General features: G+C 34.1%; 1 protein-coding gene and 1 non-coding gene across 10 annotated transcripts in view; both read right to left on the reverse strand.

Annotated features, from left to right (window-relative positions):
- Positions 1 to 24,257, reverse strand: part of CNOT1 (CCR4-NOT transcription complex subunit 1) — a 160,827-nt gene that overhangs the window by 37,890 nt on the left and 98,680 nt on the right. For 5 of the 9 annotated variants that reach the window (XM_077132594.1, XM_077132597.1, XM_077132590.1 and 2 more), the window contains 11 exons: positions 23,967 to 24,094; positions 20,751 to 20,991; positions 17,279 to 17,398; positions 16,417 to 16,539; positions 16,088 to 16,239; positions 7,465 to 7,615; positions 6,077 to 6,278; positions 4,173 to 4,319; positions 3,152 to 3,276; positions 2,631 to 2,917; positions 1,650 to 1,728 (listed from right to left, as the gene is read on the reverse strand). In XM_077132594.1, coding sequence (XP_076988709.1) covers positions 1,650 to 1,728; positions 2,631 to 2,917; positions 3,152 to 3,276; positions 4,173 to 4,319; positions 6,077 to 6,278; positions 7,465 to 7,615; positions 16,088 to 16,239; positions 16,417 to 16,539; positions 17,279 to 17,398; positions 20,751 to 20,991; positions 23,967 to 24,094 — 1,755 coding nt within the window. The remainder of the gene's footprint in view (positions 1 to 1,649; positions 1,729 to 2,630; positions 2,918 to 3,151; positions 3,277 to 4,172; positions 4,320 to 6,076; positions 6,279 to 7,464; positions 7,616 to 16,087; positions 16,240 to 16,416; positions 16,540 to 17,278; positions 17,399 to 20,750; positions 20,992 to 23,966; positions 24,095 to 24,257) is intronic. The other 4 variants (XM_077132598.1, XM_077132595.1, XM_077132599.1 and 1 more) reach the window with 2 other exon arrangements.
- LOC143660467 (small nucleolar RNA SNORA50) lies at positions 7,046 to 7,181 on the reverse strand. The gene has a single exon (XR_013164065.1). It is a non-coding gene; the product is annotated as a small nucleolar RNA SNORA50 (small nucleolar RNA).

A 24,257-nucleotide genomic window follows, 5' to 3' on the forward strand; every position in this document is an offset into this window, starting at 1 on the left:
TACCATGGACTTCTTGGGAAGAAAAACATTGGTACGTTAAAGCATCTATGAAATAACTAGTCTAGCAAAGCAATTTCCAATAAAGCAGCCCCAAATATATGCAAATAAATTTATATAACCCCTTAATAAATGAGAGCTTTAATATACAATAAACTGATCTTTATAGCACAGATGAAAAACCTAAGGCCTCAAGACACTGCAATGTAAGTTTCATCTAAATAAAGTTATTACCAAAAATAAACAAGCCAAATTCCAGAGTAATCAACAACGATACCGAGTATACCAAGACAGTCCCCCATTTCACAAACCATTAAAAAAGCTTTCCTCTCACACACACAAATTAGAAGATTGACTTAGGGTTCCCCGAAGCTCTTTCAACAGTCCTTACTGGGCAAAATTAAAACCATCCACAAATATAATTTCAGAAAAGTTAAGACATTTGAAAATATGAAGAACAATCTCTAAAGTACAGCCTTTTAAATTGCCTAAGTATAGAAAGATAAACAATGATCTCTTTCCCTTTTTTAGCTCTCTTGCTACATTAGGTACTGGGGACCACTGTTTTGTGTGATCACTGCCACACCATCTCTCTTGCTCTCTGGTCTGCTAAGCTCTTTATTTCCAGCTCTGAATTCCAAGCACTTTTCTTTGGAGCATTTGATTCTGGTAAACATCTGGTCTCCCATAATAGCTTTTCAAACTACGCTTTCCTGTAGAGGTTTCAGTTCTATTGGTTTTGGCATATTCCCCTCAACTCCCCTCTTCCTTGAAAGCATAGGCTCCTCCTTCACACACACGATCTAGGTTAAGCTATCATAACTGCTGTTTCTACAAACCCAGTATGAGGTAGAAAATACTGGATTAAATTCTAATTTAGAATTTCAGGTGGATTCAACTTCTGGTCCTTGAGAGTCCTTAAAACATGACCTTATAAGGCCATTTATCTGCTTTGTGTAAAAAAAGAATTTGAATTTAAATAAAATAAAGCCAGTAAAGATTAACCAACTTTCTTGTTCTCATTAAGTGAATTTTGACTACAGACAAGACAAAAATCTGAATAATGTTTAAATGTTAGCTTAAAATGAAATCATGACAACACTGGTTCTGAAATTCCAAGAAAAACACAGATAAAAATGTAGATTTCCTAAGTCCATTTCCTTTGAAATTGCCGACTTTTAAATAGGTAGTAAGAAAACTATACTATTAAGAAACATCTGTCTAGGTCTTCCTATAGCTAAGCTTTGAATTATAGTAATACTTAAAGCAGAAGAACAATTTTACTGATTAATACCCAAGATTCCCTCTCCAAATAGTTTTAAAAATAAGGCAGGGTTTAGATATACATATAAGCATAAAGGTTCCATAATAACAGTAAAATGCCTATTCTTAAATAACATTATTAGTCTAAAAGAAGTAATAAAAACTTTTTATTAAATCAAAACCACTGATTAGAAAAGATTATTCAATAAATGCTTTTTTTCATGCTCTATTACTAGCTACAAAATGAACAACAACAAATAATATGTATTTGAATCACTAAGTCATTTTAATGACATGCTAGCAAGACAAACATTTGAAAATATTAGGAACAATTCCACTAGAGAAACCCTCAAAATTTCAGACAGGTTTTAGACACTGAAGGCACTTACCTCCTGTAAATGATGTGGAAATTGCATAAAGTGATTGATAGAAGCCAAGTGCTGACAATACTGAGGATAGTCCTTCAATCTGCCAACAAAATCATTTATTCATAATTTCACATAAGAGCAGAAGCAGCACTGTTAACAAAAACTTCCTTCCAAACACAAATCTAGGCCATTTTCCCTACTCTTCCTGCCAAATGCTTTATTTGAAGAGAATGTTGGAAGAAAAACATAGTAGTAGAGGGGGAAAATACTTACAAATTGTAGTTCTTTACATCAGAAAAGAAAAGAAAACATTACCTCTGCTTAAAATTAGATTTCAATAGGTCATTAAAACTACTATCCAGAAACAACTCCAAATGTTCTTCTTCAAGAGGTGAATGGACCAAAAATTTGTAGTTAATTTGTACAATGAAATAATACTCAGTAAATAAAAAGAACTAACTACTGAAACATGCAGTAACATAGATGAAACTCAAAAGCATTATGGTAACTGCAAGTAGCCAGACTTATAAGGCTACATATTATGGTTCTGTCTATTTGATACTCAAAAAAAAGTAAAACCATAGGAATAAATCAGACCTATGATTGTTAGGGACTGGGGGTGGGGAAAAGGGGCTGATAACAAAGGGAAAATTCTTGGAGGTGATGGAAAATATTCTGTATCTTGATTGTAGCAGTGGTAAAAAGACTATGTCAAAATTCAAAGAACTGTACAATTCAAAAGAGTGGCTTTCACTGTACATAATGCACCAAACTTGCTACTTTATTTTATAGTTTTTCTACTACATATTTGCTCACTATAATCAGTCAATTTTTAAAAAATTCTTCCTCTTCTACTTCATTTAGTTGTTGGGAGGTTTTAATATAATATAAAACATATAATGCTTTGCATGGGACCAGGCACATATTAGTTAATAAACAATAGTTACTACTGCTCCTTATATTTAAAAAAGGAAGCTTCATAGAAAACCTATCTCCACTCACCTATTTTTAAATCTATCTAGTGCAGCAATTCCGAAATAATACATTTTGGATCCAAAAGGTTTGCGTAAGGCTTCAAGAACATATCGCAGGGCAAGACCTAGTGCCATGTAAGTGACCAGTCCTTTCTCGATGATCCCACCAAATAGGCAGGCTGTTATATGTAGCTCTTTATCTGGGTACTGGGGGAAAAAACGATATTCTTCAAACAAATTCCTCAACATACAGTTAAATACTTCTCGTTCCCTCTTTATAGTAGAGTCTTTAAACCTCTGAAGCATTTCTAATACCTGAAAAAAGAACACACATAAAGCAAACTATTAAGAGTCTTCCTCAATCATTCTTAATAGAAAACTTGTTTGAACAGATTTTAACAATCCGGAAAGACTTCTTCAATTTGAGATTAAAGGAAGTCAATTTGAGATAAATGTTAAGGTTTAAAGAAATCCAAAGAATCAAAAAGCTGAAAAGGGCATTTAAGTTCTGCCTAAGCAATTAATAATTACATCATCCTAAACACTCACCTCATCAACAGACATTGTTGGATGTGGAGGGTGATTATATATTCGCTGGAAATAGCTGTTTGCTTCATCATCTATCTCTTTACTAAAGTGCTGATTTGCCTCTGGCCATACCTGAGACAAGTCCGCTATTGGAAACACAAAAGTAACCAGTGAGTATTTGAGCCTCTTCATCCACTCCCTCAAACAACACACAGAAAGCTAAAAACTAAAATAATTTTACTTTTAAGGGAAAAAATAAAGAAATTGAAGAAAGTATTAAGAGATCAAGTTTCAACATGAAAACTGTCCTGGGTAGACATAAAAGATTTTTAACAACATTAGCTTAGATATTTTTTTCATCAGCATTTATTATAGTACTGAAGTTCACGAGGCTCAAACTCATAATGCACTTACCCTTAATACAACCTCACTTAATGTCCTTTTTATTTTACAATGAAAATAACATTTAACATAAGAATTATGAGTGCATGTGCTTGACAGACCAATATAAACACAAACCATGCTACAAAACATAACATTCAGACAAGCCTTTCACACTAACATTTTCAAGCTTGTATCAGGAATATTTAGCTCCAATGACAAGAAGGTAATTTATAAGTCAATTAATTATACCTTCAAATTTATAAACATGACTTCGCTGACTGGGATAATGAAATTACTAAAGAGGCAAAACTTTAAAAATCAGTTTTAAGTTATTTCATATTTATTATACAGCTAGAATCTTAAAATTAATAAAAAAGTTATCCACTTTATAAGCTGTCAAGCTGAAACAGAAATCTTAATTTCTCCTAGTGGCTCCTGACTTGTTTCAATAAAAAACCAAAACAACACCAACAAATGCTTGGGTTAAGTTTAAGTTGTATATACATATATTTAAATCAAGAAAAGCACTGCTTTCTCTTTACTGTATCTACTTCTTACTTTAGGATGATTATAGTCTAGGGACAACAAACAACACACAATCAAAAAGTTTTATGTGCATCAGTCACGCATCACAATCACAGACAACACTACCACTTACAAGGTTTCATCTTACTCTGCTGGAATGTAGGCTGGTTCAGTCCAGAGGTGCCCAATTTCCTCTGTACAAAAGGGTCATTGTTCACTGCAGGGAGTCCAAGTGCTCCAGTTCCTATACCAGTCAGGCTGCCTGTACCAAGACCACCTACTAGAGAGAATGAAAGCAGCCAGAAGACCTATCATTACTCATACTTTATTCACATCTCAAATATAAGTTTTTATTTAAAAGTCAGGGTCTTTGTTAAACTCTATTAATGTGTTTATCTAATATAAAGAATATAAACTACTAATAAGAGTAGACTAAAATGGAAAATGCCAAAATGCCTTTATTTAGAATTATTTTATTAGTTAACATATTTTTGCTACGTTATAAATGCAAAAAATTTTTCAAGTGTATGTTCTCCAAGCACACACTAGCATATTACAAGGCAGTCAAAATAAGAGTGCTGGCCTGCATTTTCCCCCCAATGATTAAAGCTATAGAATTCATGCTATATTATTCTTGTTAAGAGCCAAGACTACAACTCTTGCAAAAACAATCTTACTATGGTTAGAACTTTGCAAAGAAGATAGTAGTAAGTACAGTAACTGGTTTAAATGAGTTAACTATCAAAATTAGAAGCACATGCCAGCAATGCTAATTAGGTTATCCTAATTAGCATTGCTAAATAGGAAATCCTAGAATGAGCTCAGCTCAGCATTAAGAGATTGAGAAAATCTTCTCGATCAAAAGGGGGAAGAGTGAAATGAGCAAAATAAAGTGTCAATGGCTGAGAGATTCCAAACAGAGTTGAGAGGTTATCCTGGAGGTTATTCTTAGGCATTAAATAGATATCACCTGTTTAGTTAAGATGTAATGGAGAGGCTGGAGGAAACTGCCTGAAAATGTGGAGCAGTGCTCTGGTGGCCATGTTTCCTAAAGAAAACTGTATGATAATATGACATTCGCAGTGTGACTGTGCAGTTGTGAGAACCTTGTGTCTGATGCTCCTTTTGTCTACCTTATCGATGGACAAGTAAAATATATGGATTAAAAATAAATAAATAATAGAGGGAACAAATGTTAAAATAAATTTAGTAGACTGAAATGCTGGTGATCGGTAAAGGGGAGGGGTAAGGCGTATGGTATGTTTGGATTTTTTTCTGTTTTCTTTTTATTGCTTTTTCTGAATTGATGCAGATGTTCTAGGAACAGATGTTCTAAGAAATGGTAAGAAATGATCATGATGATGAACATACAACTATGTGGATGATAGTGTGAGTTATTGATTACATAACAAGAATGGAATGATCAGATGGTAAGAATGCTTGTGTGTGTATGTGGTTATGTATCATAAATAAAAAATAAATTAATTTAAAAAAATAAGCCAAAATATTTGAAAAGATAATAAATCCCTAAAACTTTAAACATCATTTTCAAAGTAGTTAAGTGCAATAAGGCAAAACAAACACCTGAATCTGACAGGTACAATATTTTCTACCTTTATTACACCAATCTTAAATAATTCTGAGAGTTCTTAACCTAAGCCCTTTAAAATATGGGACTGAGATACTTCTTGTTTAGATTATCATCTGGTCACACAAGAACCTTACTGAAAAAAAAAAATCAACTTTATAACTACAAATATCCTAAATATTTATCCCAATTAAACTGAACTACAATATAAAGTATTTTATTATTAATATAATATATTATAATGTATATTAATAATATATTATATTAACTACAATATAAAAATGTAATAGTATATTTTTCTCTTCCCAACTCTGGATGTTGAAGTAGCTTGCAAACATACGCTGTTTAGTTTAAGCAGATTTCCTTATCACAATAGCTCCAAACCCCTTATCACACACTAAAGAAAAATGAAATTTACACATACTCCATCCTCGCCCATCCACCCTTACCTGGAAGCTGTGACGAAAGTCCTCCAATACCACTGAATGCAGTTGTCTGATTGGGGGTAGAAAGGGGTGGGAAAGCTTTTGCTGGTGACTGGGGGGTACTGAAGGCAGAACCCAAATTTGGAGGAAAACCCTGCATACTTTGGGTATGAGGGGCAGCTGAACCACCTATATTAAGAGATGCCATTCCAGCAAGAGGGTCAATCTAAAGAAAAACATTGTAAAAATATATTAAACATCCTAAGCAAAGGTAGACATTGCTTTACTTATGTCATCTTTTAACAACAACACTTCATAAACAAATTGCAAAACCCCACACAACTGTGATACTTAGATCACAATAAAGTCAATTGTGCCAGTGATTTTTCTTTCTATGTCATAATCTAAATAGGTTTAAAGATTTAGCCACTGCCAAAGCACTAGAGCTATAAAACGAGGGCTACAAAACTACAAGAATAATGCTTTGGATAAATTGTCCTGCAGCTGTAGTGGTAAACATGTAATAGTGAAAAGGGGCAGTTACTACATTATGTTCTTGCAGTTTTCAAATAAACCCTTTAAAGGAAAAAAAAATCTCAAGCTAAATTTTATAATGTTCAATGCAATAAAAACATCAGGAATTAGAAATAAATCTTTCAGTCCAAAAAAAAAAAATCAACGCAATCAAAATCTGAGAACTTCAGAGGCTGGGGGAGAGCAACTCTAGTTAAACAAGCAAAAATTAGTGTATGCTATTCACCAATAACTTTTAAAAATATCTACTAACTACACTTCTAAGTTTTTTAGTTTCTGGCACTGCTTCGCACCTTCCTAACCATAGAAAATAAGCAAAATGCCTCTTATAAAGTGGCCACTGAACAATCACTAACTGCCTCTTTTTTAAGCCCCAATCTGTCATTCAATGCACTGAAAATGGAAGGGGATTACGTTGCTCCCAGAGAGAAAGGGGTGATCAATGTCAGGGAGTAACTTAAATGTACCTTGTTTTTAAAAGAGCAGTTCAGTTGAGAGCTGAAGAGCCCCAGTTATAACAAGTCCTTATGCTCTAGTATTGTTGCTTGGCCCGTGAAGCTACAAACAAGACACATTAGGTTCAAAGGCAGTGCTTATAGCTCAAGAGTCTAAATAATTCTTATTTTAAAAAGAAACCCTTATTATTTACCTAAATAAGTTGCTTTGTATCTTTGCTCTCAGAGTTCTATTTAATAATTTGAATCTATTCTCAACTACAATGCCTATTTATGGATTTCCTTTGAAATAAGTGGATGCTACTCATACAGTTATCTAAAATATAATAAATTTTACCTTTTGAGAGATTACTAATGATAGAGAAGTTTAGTCTATTCCAAGACTATGAACAAAAGCAATTACTAACTGTAGCTTTTATTTACCTGAACAGGAGAAATGGCATCTAAGCTGCTAGCACTGGGAGGGCGTCCTTTTGGCATAACCCCAGGTGGCGGTTGCCTGGCCTTGTTCATAACATTACTGCAATTGGCTACCATGGTGAGGATGGTTTCTGATAACTCCTGAGAAACACTCCTAAAAAGATAAGAGAAGTGAAAATATCACTTGCTAGTTCCCAAAATATATATAAAACAGATGTACCACTAGTAGATATTATTATAAAGCACTGAATCAAAAATGTCTTCTACTGTAAGACACACCGTATTTTAGGACTAAACTAAAAGAAAAAAAGATGTCACTCATCAAACAGCAATGATCCTTTCACAGGTGTTAAAATATCAAAAAGTAGGCATCTTAGAATTGATAAAATATAGTAAATTAAAATATTGCTCCTTACTAAATATATAAAATTTCAAACTTTAAAGAAAAGCAATAGTAGAATTTAAGCATTTAAGTTTGGATACACTGTTTACCTTTTATCCCTAAATACTTCAGTGCGTATTTGCTAAGAACAAATAACTACGTACAATTATAAAGATCAGGAAGTTTTACACTGATCAAATAAACAGGTCATATTCAAATATATCACTTGTCCCTATCATGTCCTTCCCAGCTATTTTCCCACCTGGATTAAGATCCAACCCATTAAGTTGTCATGACTCTTGAGCTGCTTTACTCTAGAAGAAATCCTTAGCCATTCTTAACTTGCATTTTTTTTTCCCTACTACATGTCTAGTATGTTTCTTCATGGTTAGATTCAAGTTATGCGTTTTGGGCAGGACTAACACTGAAGTTACTCTGCGTTTTTTCATGATAAGAGCATCTTATCATGAGGCACAAAAAAGGTTTGTTTCTGCACTGTTCATAAACTTCGATCACTAGATTAATGTAGTACCTGTACGGTTTCTCCACTGTAAAGTTACTGTTTTTCCCTTTGTAATTAGTAATCTGTGCAGATACTCAAAAATTATGTGACTATCCTGTTCCTCAAACATTGACACCACCAACTTCTAGCATCCACTGAAGACTGTACAACTCTATCACAATGATTTCCATATTTACTCATAGAAGAGCTTTCATTTTTCCGGCACCAAGTTATTTTTATTAGTATAGACTATAAATACTTTATATGCATTATTTCACTAAATCCTCTAAAGAGAGAAGTATTATTAGTATGCCAATTAAAGACACAAGAACCTAGAAGGTAGATAGCTGCCTCTTTACACAGTAAACATTTTAGCCAATTTTAGGAGGCACTCACTTTTCCAGGAGTACGTCTACCAAATAAATGGAAAAGAAATGTTCTTTTGTTTTATTCAGAATTTACCAAATTACTCACTCAGAAATTATCACCACCAAGCAATGCCACTCACTGATGGTGTTTGGATCCCTAATTGATGCATTTATATCGGACTTCATTTGTAGATACCCCTATTCTCAGTGACAGTATTTACTTATAGGTAGGTGCAACATCCATTTTGTCTTCTTATACAGATATGCCTAAACAGTTACACATCTAGATACATATTAGATACCATTTTCCTATTAATCCTTTATATCACATAAAGTATGAATGATTTATTTTAAATTATATATACAAATGTGTTTGTTATATTTTCCATTATTTATCCTTGGGAGTAAAGATAAATGCACTACAAATAACCTTTGTAGCAGCTTGCCTATTCTTTCTCCAAATGGTGCCTTTTGAAGAACAATAACTTTAGTTTTGAAAAAGCCCAATTCATGTTTGGTGATTTCTTTTTCTTCAATTCTGACTACTGCTTTTTTGTGCTTTCTTTGGCCACACAATGCTTACAAAGATTTTTTTGTGTGTTTTCCTCCAGAAGCCTTATGGTTCTAGAATTGTTTTTTTGCATGTGTCTAAAAATGAGACAGGAGTAAAGATTTATTTTACTCCATATACACACCCAACTTTTCTGACACCATTTTAAAATTATAATTCAAATAAGGACCTTTCTTCCTCTTGAATTAGCTTGACACTTTAGACAAAAGTCATTAGATTCTAACTGCACTGGTGGAACTGTTTCTGAATTCTCTATACAGATGCATTATTCTATTTCTCTATCTTTATGCCAAAAATTATTGACATCATTACTAACAGACAGGATATATAAATCATACCTTAATTATTTTTAAAGTGTCAAAAGGTCCCAACTATGGCATTAGCTTATACGGCCAAGTAACAAGGACATGACTTATAAAGCCACAATTCAAAAGTAAAAATGAGAAAATCAAATATGTACAGAATACTCAAAGCTAGACATTACAACAACTTCTAAGGAATACAAGAAAACTACAGTAATTAGGATCATGCCTTTAAAAGATCTGTACAAGGAAAAATCTCCAATTATTATTTCCCAGAATACTTTGCATATAAATGATTTTCCATCAAATATATGCAGGGTAAAAAAAGCAGAGGATATAATAGCAGTGTTCATGGAGACAGTGGGAACAGGTGGGGGATAAAAGTCAGTCAAGACCTTCATGGAAGATGTGAGAAGTATTTGATAAATAAGGAATACTAAAAGGTGTAGACAGAGTGGGTTTAATTTTCTTTGTTGTATAAACTGCAATCTCATAAAATGGTTTTCTGGTTCTGTAATAACTCTGTCCCTTAATGATGATTTGTTTAGAAATGAGAAGTAGTCAAGTAAGGTTTTATTTTTAAATTTCAATAATACAAAGAACAATAACCACAAATCCATAATCTCTACAACTTTATACAAGTCAATCACAACATCCCCACCTATAACTCCCCTGGAATCATCTATTCCTAGACCCAAAACAGTATGTGCTTTTTTGCTTGTTTGTCTTAAGTACTGCTAGTCAGTAGGTTAGGTAAAAGCAACATGACAAACCATATAAACTGAATTAAGTATGACAGAGATTAAGAACCTCTGACATGGAAGTATAACGAAAGAGTTGAAAGAATTAAGGAGTAATTTACTGAGCTATCTACTTGAGTTAAATTTTCACATTAGGAAAAAGAGGAGACAAATATGAATAAGATCACAGTCAATAATTTAAATCTGACTTGGCTCCTTTATCACCTCAGTACCCAATGCAGAATTTGGGCCAAATAATTTATAGGAATTAGTTCTTTAAGGCAGCATATATAGACATATTTAAAAATGCTTTGTATTTTCAATGTGTTGAGAGATGATTTAAATTTTAAACAAAAATTGATTAAAATCAGTAAAGCATTTCTAAGATTTACATTTTACGATTCACGAGAATTTTGACTGATGATAAGATCTGTTTTGAATTCCAACAGGAACTGTTTTACTAGCAATAACATTTAGAAATTCAAACATTAAGAGCTGAGCTACCTTCACACCAAAAACTTATTTTTTTGAGCTATCTTCTACACTGAAAGGTAAAATAGCAAAAAAGTTCACCTTATACTAACTAAGGAGATCAGATGCCTCATTTCTTTAACCTCAGCTACATGTATGATAAATACCAAATCCAACTATAAAGCTTAGATCTATCTATAAACTATAAAAAGACATACAGGTGAAGGAATTACTCCTTTCGCATATGTTCACATGATTACAGATTGACACTCTGTTAAGAAGGATCTAAAATGCCCCTTATTATAATTGGGAAAAAAAAATTTTTTTTTTTGACCAATGAAACTAAGTGAAGAACCCAGGCACTATTACTACTAATCTCCTTAGGTATGATAATGGTTTTTGTTCTTTTTCTTACGAGATGGACATTGAACTATTCAGGGACGAAATGCCATGATGGCTACAATTTACCTCCAAGTGGTTTAGCAAAAAACCACATTTAGATAGAGAAAATAACAAATGCTGAATCTAGATGGTAGGCTACAAATATGCACTGCATTGTTATTCTTCCATTTTAGCTATGAAATTGAAATTTTTCATAATAAAAAATTTTTCAGAAACATCCAGATAGACCAAACCATATATGTAATGTGGCAAAATTACAGATCATTGGGGAAAAGCACACTCTCTAATGAAAGTGTCTGGGAAATTGATTTACTATAAAGAAAAAATTAAAATGTAACGCAAACACACACCATAGAAAAAAATCAATTCCAGATGGAGTAAGATACGTAAATGTGAAAGGCAAAACTTTTAGTGTCATATTTATAACTTTAGTATATGGAAAGAAATGTGAAGAAAGAAACCAAATCAATGAACTAAAATAGAAAAAAAATGGGTAAATTGTGCTTCAAGTATATGTGCTCAAAGTTATCAATGAGCAAACGGAAAGATGCAAAGCATAAGGTACTAACATCACATAAAAAGGATTTATATCTAGACTACAAATAAAACAACCCTAACAAAGAATTAGAAGTGATAAACAAGTATTACGTAAAAGGAATATAAATGTAAAAATAACATGACCCATTGTGCTGGTTTGAAAGGATGTACGTACCCTAGTAAAGCTATGTTTTAATCAAAATCCTGTTTCAGAAAGGTAGAATAATCCCTATTCAATATTCTATGTTTAAAACTGTAATCAGATTATGTCCCTGGAGATGTGATTTATTCAAGAGTGGTTGTTAAACTGGATTAGGTGGAGACGTGTCTCCACCCATTTGGGTGGGTCTTGATAAGTTTCCAGAGTCCTATAAAAGAAGAAACATCTTGGAGAATAAAGGAGATTCGGAGAGAGCAGAAAATGCTGCAGCACCACAAAACAGAGAGTCCACGAGCCAGCGACCTTTGGAGATGAAGGAAAATGCCTCCTAGGGAACTTCATGAAACCACAAGCCAGGAGAGAAAGCAAGCAGATGATGTCATGTTTGCCATGTGCCTTTTCAGCTGAAAGAGAAGCCCTATGTTCACCATGTGCCTTCTCACTTGAGAGAGAAACCCTTAACTTCATCAACCTTTCTGAACGAAGGTATCTTTACCTGGATGCCTTAGACTGGACATTTCTATAGACTTATTTTAATTGGGACATTTTCTCGGCCTTAGAACTGTAAACTAGTAACTTATTAAATTCCCCATTTTAAAAGACATTTCATTTCTGGTATATTGCATTCGGGCAGCTAGCAAACTAGAACACCCATTCATCAAGAAAACGAACTTCAGGATCATAGTAAAATATATATATTATACTCTGTTGAAATGCTGAAATCAAGCTCTGATTTGATTACAAAGTGTTGTGGAAGACAAAGATCAAAAGGAACTATTATACAATGCTGTTCAAGAATAAATCAAAATCACCACACCAGATAAGTTTTTGGCATTATCTTGTGAGTTGAAAATTGTCACATATTCCCAACCAAAATTTGTAGTCCCAAACACATACTTCAAAAATTCTTATACAGAGGGCAGACAATGGTGGCTCAATGGCAGAATTCTTGCCTGCCATGCCAGAGACTCAGGTTGGATTCCTGGAGCCTGTCCATGCCAAAAAAAATTCCTATATATGATATAGGTAGGACAGGTGAAACAATGTCACAACACTGCTCAGTAATAGCAACAAAATGTCAATACAAATGGGAACTGTTGCATAGATTAGATAATTCACAAAATGGATTATGTAGAAGTAGGAATGAATATACCAACAGCATTGATAAATCCTGGGAAAAATGTTGAAGGAAAAATGTTACAGGACCTACATTATACCACTTTTTTTTCAATTTCAAACAAGCAAAATCAGTTTAGAGCAGTTTCTCAATTGCAGTATTACTGATTCTTTGGACTGGAAAATTCTTTGTTGTAGAGTCATTGCAGAATTTTTAGCAGCATCCAGGACCTCCACCCACTAGACACCAATAGTACAACCCTCTCAAGTTATGACAATCAAAAACTACATCAAAATCTTTGAGGGGATAAAATAGCTAGTTGTTCTCAATGTACGCATACAAACTTTTTAAGCAGAAGGAAAGGAAAAACAAAATTTAAGATTTCTATGTTGAGGTAAAGAAAACAGGGCTGGGAAGGAAAATAAAGGTAGCTTCAAGAAAATTGGTCATATTATCGTTTAAGTTATACTGTAGAATCACAAGTGTTTATTTTAATATGCTTCAGAGCAGATAAAAGAATACACAGAACATATATGAAAATTATTTTCATTAGGACATCCGAATAGTATTCACTCCATAAAAACAATGAGAAAACTGTCAAAAAATGACTGCTTTTTCAGAACTGTGGAAATTAACCCATCAATATAGAAAACTGCTATTCAATAAGAACGACTATATGTCGGTAAGAATAATGTTCTTTCTATAGTTTTGACTTGCCTTATTCCAATCCCTCCTCTACAGCTCTATGGAAACTTAAAACTAAGAGCACAACTATGCGCTGATACTGTGAGCCCAAGATCTTATACTATGGATGGTTTGTATGGTGTGTAACTATACCGCAATAAAATTGCATTAAAATATTTTAACAAAGAGCCCGCAATTACATTGAACACCAGCAAGCAGCCTGGCAGCTAATGGATGAGGTGGAAGGGGTTGGAAAAATTTCAAAGCCCCATTCTCAGAGGACTGTCATTATTTAATCTGTCTAGTAATTCCCTAAAAGACGTCACTCTATCTGACCTGACTCAGAGCTCATTCAGTGCAGAAAGCCTTTTCCCCAGGAGGTACTTATTTAAAAAAAAAAAACATTAAAAGATAAACTGTCTTAACTTTGTGGCTGCCTGAACCAGTAGATAACAGTTGGGGACAGAGCTGTGCCCATAAAAAAAGCCTGAGAAAACACTATGCTCTCAGAGCAAGCCTACCAACAGACTCTACCCAAAAAGGAAGTGATGGCTAAGGAAGAGCTATGGACTGTCTGGCTGTTAATAGTGTCTATTAGCAATCACAGCCCCAGGACAAAGACTGGGAGACTTACTGGTTCCAGGAGCTCAAGAAGAAATGTGCAATTGTTAGATGACATTAAGCTAACCAAGCAGAAACTTCAACAGTCAAGTATGACAAAGAAATCTCAATTTATGGACCTCAGAAAAACCATTAAACAACAAATTCAGGGGAATGATGATAATCTGATCTCCATAGTTGCAATTATTCATGAAAAATTTTAAGACATGCAAAGAAACAAAAACCACACCCCATATATAGGGAAAAAAGGATTCAATAGAAACTGTCCCTGAGGAAGCACAGGTGTTGTACATACTGGACAAAGACTCTGATTCAGCTGTTTTAAATATGATCAAAGAACTAAAGGAAAACAATTCTAAAGATCTAAAGGAAGGTATAAGAATCATGTCTCAACTGACATCAGTGAATAAACTTGGAGAATTTCATTGGTACCACAGACCATCAGGAGATAGAAATAGGGTAAGATATTGGGTAACTGGAACTGAAGGGATAGATTGCGCAACAGGACTGAATGTAAAAACTCAGAAATGGACAACACAATACTACCTACCTGTAATACAATTAGGTTATAGCACTGAATGAAGCTGAATGTGAGAATGATAGAGGGAGGAAGGCTGGAGGCACAAATGAAATCAGAAAGAAAGACAATAAAGACTGAGATGGTATAATCTAGGAATGCCTAGAGTGTATAACAATAGTGACTAAATGTACAAATTTAAAAAATGACTTTGTATGAGGAAGAACAAAGGAATGTCTTTACTGCAGGGTGCTGAAAATAGATGGTAATATTTTAAAATTTCAATTTATGTGTGAGACTACACCAAAAACTGTTTATGTTACAAAATTTATATTTTGACTAGTGCATTTCCTAATATAACTTATGTAGACACTTAATTGAACACCATAAGTACATGGAACTGAACCTTGAGTAGGGCATGAGATTTTGCTGCTTTGTCCAGAGTGATGCCCTGATAAATCCCAGAGTGATTTGATCAGTGAATAAAAAAGTATTTGCAAAGTCCCCTTTGGGGAATAGTGAGAACGGGGGAAAATTCAACTTCCCCAAGTTGAATTCTTGATATTCTCACAAGCGGTGGGGACAACCAAAGCTATAGGCTGAGCCCCCAGTCTTGGGGTTTGTTCATATGAAACTTAACCCCACAAAAGATAGGTCAAACCTACTTAAAATTAGGCCTAAGACTCACCCCCAAGAGAACCTCTTTTTTTGCTCAGATGTGGCCTCTGTCTCCAGCCAACAGAACAAGCAAACTCACCACCCTCCCCCATCTATGTGGGACATGACTCCCAGGCGTGTGGACTTTCCTGGCAACGTGGGACAGAAATCCTAGAATGAGCTGAGACTCAGCATCAAGGGATTGAGAAAACCTTCTCCACCAAAAGGGGGAAGAGTGGAATGAGACACAGTGTCAATGGCTGAGAGATTCCAAACAGAGTGGAGAGATTATCCTGAAGGTTATTCTTATGCATTAAGTAGATATCACCTTGTTAGTCAAGATGTAATGGAGAGACTGGAGGGAACTGCCTGAAAATGTAGAGCTGTGTTCCAGTAGCTAGGTTTCTTGAAGATGATTGTATAATGATACAGCTTTCACAATGTGACTGTGTGACTGTGAAAACCTTGTGTCTGATGCTCCTTTTATCTACCTTGTCAACAGATGAGTAGAACATATGGAATAAAAATAAATAATAGGGAAACAAATGTTAAAATAAATTTAGTTTGAAATGCTAGTGATCAAGCATAATCTTACCCTGCACAAGCTTGTAGACAGGCCAACATTGTTGCCAGAGTTTCTGGAGGAAGTTGAGCACTTTTGGGCTGATCTTTCTCTGGGGCAAGTCCACCCAAAATAGAAGGGCACCGTCTCTTTAAAAAAGTCATACATGCTTGGATAAAAGGCTCCTGAAAAAGAGAGTCCCTCAATGTATTTGAAATTCATCTGAATTACTTTCAAATAAAAACTTACTACTAAGCAGTATAGCTAAAATCCAGAATGCATAACATCCTTGCTGTTATTTTTAAAGTTTGTTTCTTTAGCCATCAAAATTAAGAGGCAAATATGAAGGAATACTGCTTTACCCCATGCTCTCGAATTTTATCTGTGAGCCACTTGTCAAGTTTGAGGTATTCACGACGTGATGCAAGTGCAGCAAGGTCAATAACAAAGGCAAATGGAGTACCATTTAGCAGCATTGACAAGGCCTAAACAAAAAGAATATTAGAACTGGTGAGTCAAGCAATTAAAAGTAACCATTTCTACCTCTCTATTCTATCCTTCTATTTCATCAACAATATAAATAAAACATACTGCAATTATTTTCCTTGGTCAAAATTTTTAAAACAGCTTGATATAATTCAGTGATAACAATATAAATTACTTGTAAAAAAATTAAGATTACACTTTAAAGATGAATGCATAACCCTACCTTCAAAATAATCTTTACCTATTGCTTTTTCAAATAATTAAATCAAGAGAAGAGCCAGAATCGATCAAAGCGTAACTAATTTATACATTTTTAAAAAGATCTAAACACAGGCTTCCTCTGACCTAAGCTTGATCAAAGATATCAAGAGGCTATTTGCAGGAAGATCCTATTGATTCTAAACATTCAAAAAAGTGGAAAAGCATTTCTCTAAAAACTAGATCTCACAGATTATCTCTGAGAAAACTCATGTACCATTTGCTTTAGAATAACCTAGCAGATAACATATTATAAAAGATCAAAATTCAATCAATTGTAACTTCAAAACATTTTTACATATCTAAAACCATTCTTTCCTTCTCAACCCTTTTCTGCTTATAAGTTAAAACTATAAATCTCAACTCATTCCAGCTAAGAGCAAGTTACATGTGAACTATTCCTAAGGAATGTTATATTCTAAAAAAGGGATTTATACCATTAATAAATAAAAGTGTCGATCTAGTCCTCTAAACTCTCACCTTCAAGTCCTGGGCCACATCAAGTATTCGAGACAATTTGGCCTGGTCGTACTGCTCCCCTCGCATGTACCATTCTGCCATTGCATGCATGATAAGTTGGCGAATTGAGGGAGACTGTCCCTAAGGAGTGGGGGGAAAGTAGGGGGATGGCAGTTTTAAATAGCAGTTTTGCTAAGCATTTTGTAACTATAGCAACTGCCCAGCTAATTTGGCGTATTTATGTAAAAAACAGGAATATCAGTATAGGCAAACACAAGCCTCAAACAATAACATTGCAGGATATGTATACAATGACATTCTTCATAGAAACACCAAGTTATTTCAATATCTGAAGGAAGCCCCTAAACCTCAGAACAGAACATGGATTGAGTCAAGTTTATATAATTTCTTAGAATTAGATTACACTATATACAGACCTCATACTACATACAAAAACCAACTAAAAATGGATCAAAGACCTAAATATTAGAACCACTCCTAGAGGAAAGCACAGGGAAGTAGCTTCAGGAATTTCCATTAAGCAATGATTTCTTAGACTTTACATCCCAAGTACAAGTGACAAAGAAAAAACAGATAAATCCTCCAAATTTAAAGCTTTCGGGCCATGAAGGACTTTATTATAAAAGTAAATGTCAACCTACAAAATGGGAGAAAATATTTGGAAATCACATATCCAAAAAGGTTTTAATATCCAGAATACATAAGAAATCCTTCACCAGGCAAAAGGACAAACAACCCAATTTTTAAAATGGGCAACAGATCTGAATAGACATTTCCCCAAAGATATGCAAATGGCCAAAAACCACATGAAAAGAGGTTCACCATCATTAATCATTACAGAAATGCAAATCAAAACCACAATCGGATCATTTCACATACCCCAGAATGGCTAACTATTTAAAACATGGAAAATTACAAGTGTTGGAGAGGATGCGTAGAAGTAGGAACACTCATTCCTTGCTGGTGGGAATATAAACTGGTGCAGCTGCCATGGAAGGCAGTTTGGCAGTTCCTCAGAAAGTTATGTATAGAATTAACATTCCTAGGTAGATACACAAAAGAATTGAAAGCCAGGGACTCACAAACAGATATTTGTACACTGATTCATAGCAACGCAAGTATCCGTCAACCAATGAATGGATAAACAAAATGTGGTATAGACGTACAATGAAATTATTATTCATCCATAAAAAGGATGAATGAAGTCCTGATAACATGCAACAACACAGATGAACCCTGAAGATATCATATTGAGTGAAATAAATCACAGAAGGACAAATATTGTATGAGCTCACTGATATAAAATAATTAGGAAAAAAACATATCCTTAGTCAGAAACTACAATATAAGTTACCAAGGACTGAGGTAGAGGGAATGGGGAGTTAATGATTAAATGGTACAAAGTTTCTATTTGGGTGATGGAAAAGTTTTGGTAATGGGTGGTGGTGATAGCAGCACAACACTGTAAATATAATAGCATTGAATTACATATTTCGATGTGGTTAAAACAGAAATTTTAGGTTTTATATATATTATTAGAATAAATATTAAAAACAAGACATAAGATTGCACTGCACAACCATGGACCACAACCAGTAAACCATGAACTACAGTTAATAGTACAATTTTAAGAATGTTCTTTCATCAATTGTAACAAACATACCATACCAATACAAGGTGTTAATGACAGGGTGGTATACCGGAACTTGTATTTTATGCATGATTTTTCTCTAAACCTACAATTCCTCTAATAAAAAAAATTATGATTACAAATTGCCAGTCCATAAATAAAAACAATATACTTCAAAGTAACCACCTCATGGTATACATTGTAGCATTCTATCAATATTTCTGGGATAAGTATCTGTACACTCATTCTAAACCCAGATAGCCACAAACAGGAATGTTCATTTTTTGTTAATTATTCTTTTTTCACCAGTAAAGAAAGTAAACTGCTTCTTGGTTCTGTTGTTTATACAGCCTGGCTTTCAGAATTTACCTAAAGACCTGCAGTTAAACGTTATGTTAGTGTAACAAATGGGAAAATAAAACCATAGATAAATAAGTGAATCCAACTTGGTAAAAAGAAATGAAGCCTCTGAAGTAAATATCAAAATGAACTCTCTTCAATCCCCGTGGTCAATGAGAGGGAGGGGTAAAGGTATGGTATGTATGAGTTTTTTCTTTTTATTTCTTTTTCTGGAGTGATGCAGATGTTCTAAGAAATGCTCATGGTGATGAATATACAACTATGTGAGAATATTGTAAGTCAATGATTATACACCAGGTATGGAATATTCATATGTTAAGAATGTTTGTGTTTGTATGCTGTTTTGTCAATAAAAATAATTTAAAAAGAACTCCTCTCCTCTTCATATACTTTGGTATCACCAGTATACTCAACTCTCTTTTGTTGATTTTTATATAAACCCAGGCCCTAAATAGCACATTACAAATAGGAGAAACTCAGTGAACATTTCTCACAGAAGCATGAGCAAGGCAATTACCAACACTTTATCTAAATCACACTCCAATAACTGTCCAAGATTAAAAGCAGGGTCATCTGAAACAAGCACTCAATTAGGAGTCAGAAGACCCTGTTTCCATCCCATTCTATCTACCTGGCTCTTCCTACTTCACAGTTATGGTAAGGAAGATGTAAGAATGTCTGGACAATAAATGCTTTGTTAATTTTTTTTTAAAACATTTTGTAAACTGTAAAGAGTCTACGATATTTAAGTCTCTAGAAAAGGAGGAGGAACTGACTGACTAGCATGGGGCTAAGGCTAACATATTTCATTTATAAATAAACAGCATTAACAGATTTTCTTAAAGTACTCAAATATAATGTAAACTGCCATGAGAATGATTAAAGGGAAAAGGTAGCTATAAAAGACATTTGAGGTAAAGGGGAAGATGACTTCTTATTCTTAAAACTTCTGCATGTCATTGAAAACGTAGGCTATTAAAAAATCAACGTACAAAAGAATATTTACTTAAATACATTTTTAAAATTTGGAAGCATGGGTGGAGCACAAGGTCTTGAAAGGCATTACCAACACAAACTAAAAGAAAATTAAGTGCTGGAACTGAAAAGAACAGAAAACGTTGCCAATAAAATTGATTTGTGATTTTTTTCCAATTAACTGTTAGAGAGTAACAACCTTAACTTCTGATTAATATTTAAACTATTTAGTGCTATCTGAAGGAAACTAGTTTCCTAGCAGTAGAGAGCTTTCATAATACTGTCTGTTTGTTTTGTACTATTATTATTATTACTACCACCTTGCTTTCCAGTTCTTTGGGGTTTTATACTTTAATGTATATATAATCTCAAAACATAAAGCAAATTTTATGAGATTATAACTTTTCCAGAAAGTCAGATAAATTTCTCTAGTTGAACATTCCCAATATTCCAAAGAACACCAATTATTTAAATGAAGGAAATGACAAGGAAATACTCATGTCTCACCTGCCCATGCCATGCATAGTGCAAAATAATTGCAGAGTTAGGATGGTTTCCGAGGAAAATTGGCATCAGAGTAGAGATGAGTTCATGGCGCAAGGTGTGCCAGGAGGTGTTGATTTGTAGTAAAGCCAATACCAGCATGTCTGGACAATGTTTGATAGGGAAGCTGAAGAGCTGTTTGACTTGCTCATACTGCCCCACCTCTGCAAGTCTCAGGAGAGATTCAATCAAATCCAAGCTCTTCCTAACAAGAATGGAAGTAAGATGCTCTTAAGGTGGAAGTCCAAGTACACAAAGTTCATCTTCCAGATGAGTGATGTAAGCCATGAGGACAAAACCAAGATCACCCCCACACCCCCACCCAGCCCACCTCCCCTCCCCCCAAAATACCATCTTTTAATACTGGAAAAAATGTAAGACTTTTATATTTTAAGTTTTCAGTCAAATTGGTGCTAATCTTCATCTTAAAAAGATATGCTGGTATGCATCCAGACTAATTTCAAAGGCAGTTCAAAATAACAGAGAATAACTAATGGAGAAGGCAAAACTACTTAAAATTTGCATAGTCATGGATGCTCCTTACCAAAGTAGTATCAATGTTTTCTGTTATTGGAATGAAAAATAGATACAACATCACAGTTTAGGAATGGTCAAAAATCCAATATACAAATAGAGTAGACATAATATATACCCAAGAACAAACATAGTAGACATAATATATACCCAAGAAAAATTCTACGCAAACAAGCAGTCTTAACATTTACTTTGGTAATACAAAGTTAAAACATAGGTGTCCCCAGATGTGATGCAAAAGGACATTCACAGCAATCCTTTATAAATTACTCTTGCACCAAAAAGTACAGCCTGTTAACTTTAAGTTTCAAGATAAGATATAACTCTACCCTTAACCCATGAAAACTACTAACTATATTGTAGGGTACACTAGAGGACAAATAATTCTATTTTTCCATCAAATCAGTATCAAAAAATAAATTTTAAAAGAGGGAGGGAAGAGATTTAAGGGAATTTTTAAAACCATGTGGACCCTGTCTGGATCCTCGAACATACATTTTTGAGACAATTAGGGAAACTTAAATGTATACTACTCGCTATAGTAAGGAACTGCTAATTGTTAAATGTGATGACGTTATTTCAGTTATAAACAGGGTAATTTATCCGTTCAAATAAAATATTACCATACTCATTAGGGTTAACAGGAAAAAAAAAGAAAGAAAAATGAATCAAGCTGCAAAATCCAACATTGCCTACCACCTGGGAAAAGGACATACTTTAAAATAAATCACTGGTTGAGTCCATTTTTTAGACCAAGGGGCTAACAAACTATGGCCCTCCAGCCAAATCTGCCCCGCTTCTTGTTTTCGTGAAGTTTTGTTGCAACAAAACCATACCTATATTATCTATCATGCTACAATGGAAGAGTTGAGTCACTGCTAAGAGATCTTCTGGCTCATAAATCTTAAAATGTTAACTTTATGGCCTTTATAGAAGGCCATATATATTGCCTAAAATATTTTAAATTATTTACTTGTTTTAGAAGATTTGGCAATACCTAATGGGCTTTAAATTACCTTCAAACTACCCAACTCCTCTCTTCCCAAAAGATAATCTGTTTCATGATGGTAAAGTGTCCCAGAAGAATATAGTTTGAAAAAGAACTCACAGAAACATAAAGTAAATGCCCTTTGGGAATCCATCCAGCCCATGCCATTCCCTCTAAGCCATGTACATGTTTAAACAATGATGTACGTACTTTCACCAGCCTTAGTTCACATCCCCAGAGAATTATGTGGACTGTACAAAGGAGTTCCAGGAGAAATCTAATCTATATACTGGTCCAGGGTCGGATTCTCCCTCAGAAATTTTGAACTGGAACTCAAAAAGAGAAGCTGGATATTTAGCTGAAAGTATCAATTAGATGAGTTGGCCATTTTGAGTCACTTACAAGAACACAAGCAAATTATAGAAAGAAGAAAGGACTCAACATATGAAGACATATTTACCTCCTCTGCTACTCGGTAATCACAAATTTCTGAAGCTTTCAAAAATACCTAGCAAAAAAAAGAATATCTACTGAACAGAAGAGTAAAAAATAGGAATGGGTGGGCAACGGTGACTCAGTGGCAGAATTCTCACCTGCTATGCCAGAGACCAGGGCTCAATTCCTGGAGCCTGCCCATGTAAAAAAAAAAAAAAAAAAAAAAAGAAAGAAAGAAAGAAAGAAAAGAAAAAGAAAGGTGTGTGGGGGGGGAAATATTGGGGAGAGTAAGGTAAATTGGGTAGATGGAAACACTAGTGGTCAATAAGAGCGAGGGGTAAGGCACATGATATGCATGAACTTTCTCTTTTTATTTCTGTTTCTGGAGTGATGCAAATGTTCTAATAAAAAAATGATCTTGGTGATGGATACACAACTATGCGATGATATTGTGAGCCACTGACTATGCACCATGTACAGAAAGTATGTCTGTGTAGATTTTTCTCAATAAAAAAATTAATAACGGGAAAAAATACAGTGAGATACTACTACATACATATGAGAATGGCTAAAATTAAACACTGATCATACCAAGCACTGGCAAGAATGTGGAGCAACTAGAACTCTCTCATACACTGTTAGCAGGAATGCAAAATGATACAGCTGCTTTGGAAAACAGGTTGGTAGTTTCTTATAAAGTTAAACATATATTTAACTATATGTGACCCAATAATTCCACTCCTAGGTATTTACTCAGGAGAAATGAAAACATATGTTCACACAAAGACCTACATCTGAATGTTTATGGAAGCCTTATTCATAATAGTCCCAAACTGTAATGAACCCAAATGTCCATCAACAGATGACTGAATAAAGAAATTACGGCATTTAAAAAAATAAACAAACAACAACAAAAAACAACCTAGTGGCAACTTTACAAAAGCAGGTGTGTCTAATAATAAGGGCATTAAAAAGATTTTAATCCAACACCCCACTACAGAAACACTTAGTGCTGCTTATGACAAGACATCATATACAAATCAAAAGATAATTCAAAAAGAAAAAAGCAGGTGAGACTTTTGAACAGCCTATCAAAATAAGGACATGCTCACTAAAAACACTTATTTCACTTAAATCTGTTAATATATGTTCGCTCCTATAAATTCTACTTTTCGAAAAAGCAAAATGACCATTTAAAGGAAAGCTAAATGAGAGCTGTTTACCATGTGGCAATTTCTCGATTGTCATCCTCTGGTGGTGCTTTCAGAATATCAGTGGCAACACTATGACAGGGATAGTCAGCAAAGCAGAAAATCTCTGGATTTATAAGGGAATGTTGAATGAAGGAGAGCTGGAACAAAAGAAAGTCTTTACCATTATATAATTACAAATGCTACAAAACTTAGAAATATTTTCATTAGGTTAATTTCAATTTTAAGATCATTAAAATGACAATTTCTCCTTAAAATCTTTTATATGCCCTTCAAAACACCCAAATAATTCAGACAAATAAA

This window comes from Tamandua tetradactyla, chromosome 16 (genome assembly GCF_023851605.1).
Source record: "Tamandua tetradactyla isolate mTamTet1 chromosome 16, mTamTet1.pri, whole genome shotgun sequence".
Taxonomy (NCBI): domain Eukaryota; kingdom Metazoa; phylum Chordata; class Mammalia; order Pilosa; family Myrmecophagidae; genus Tamandua; species Tamandua tetradactyla.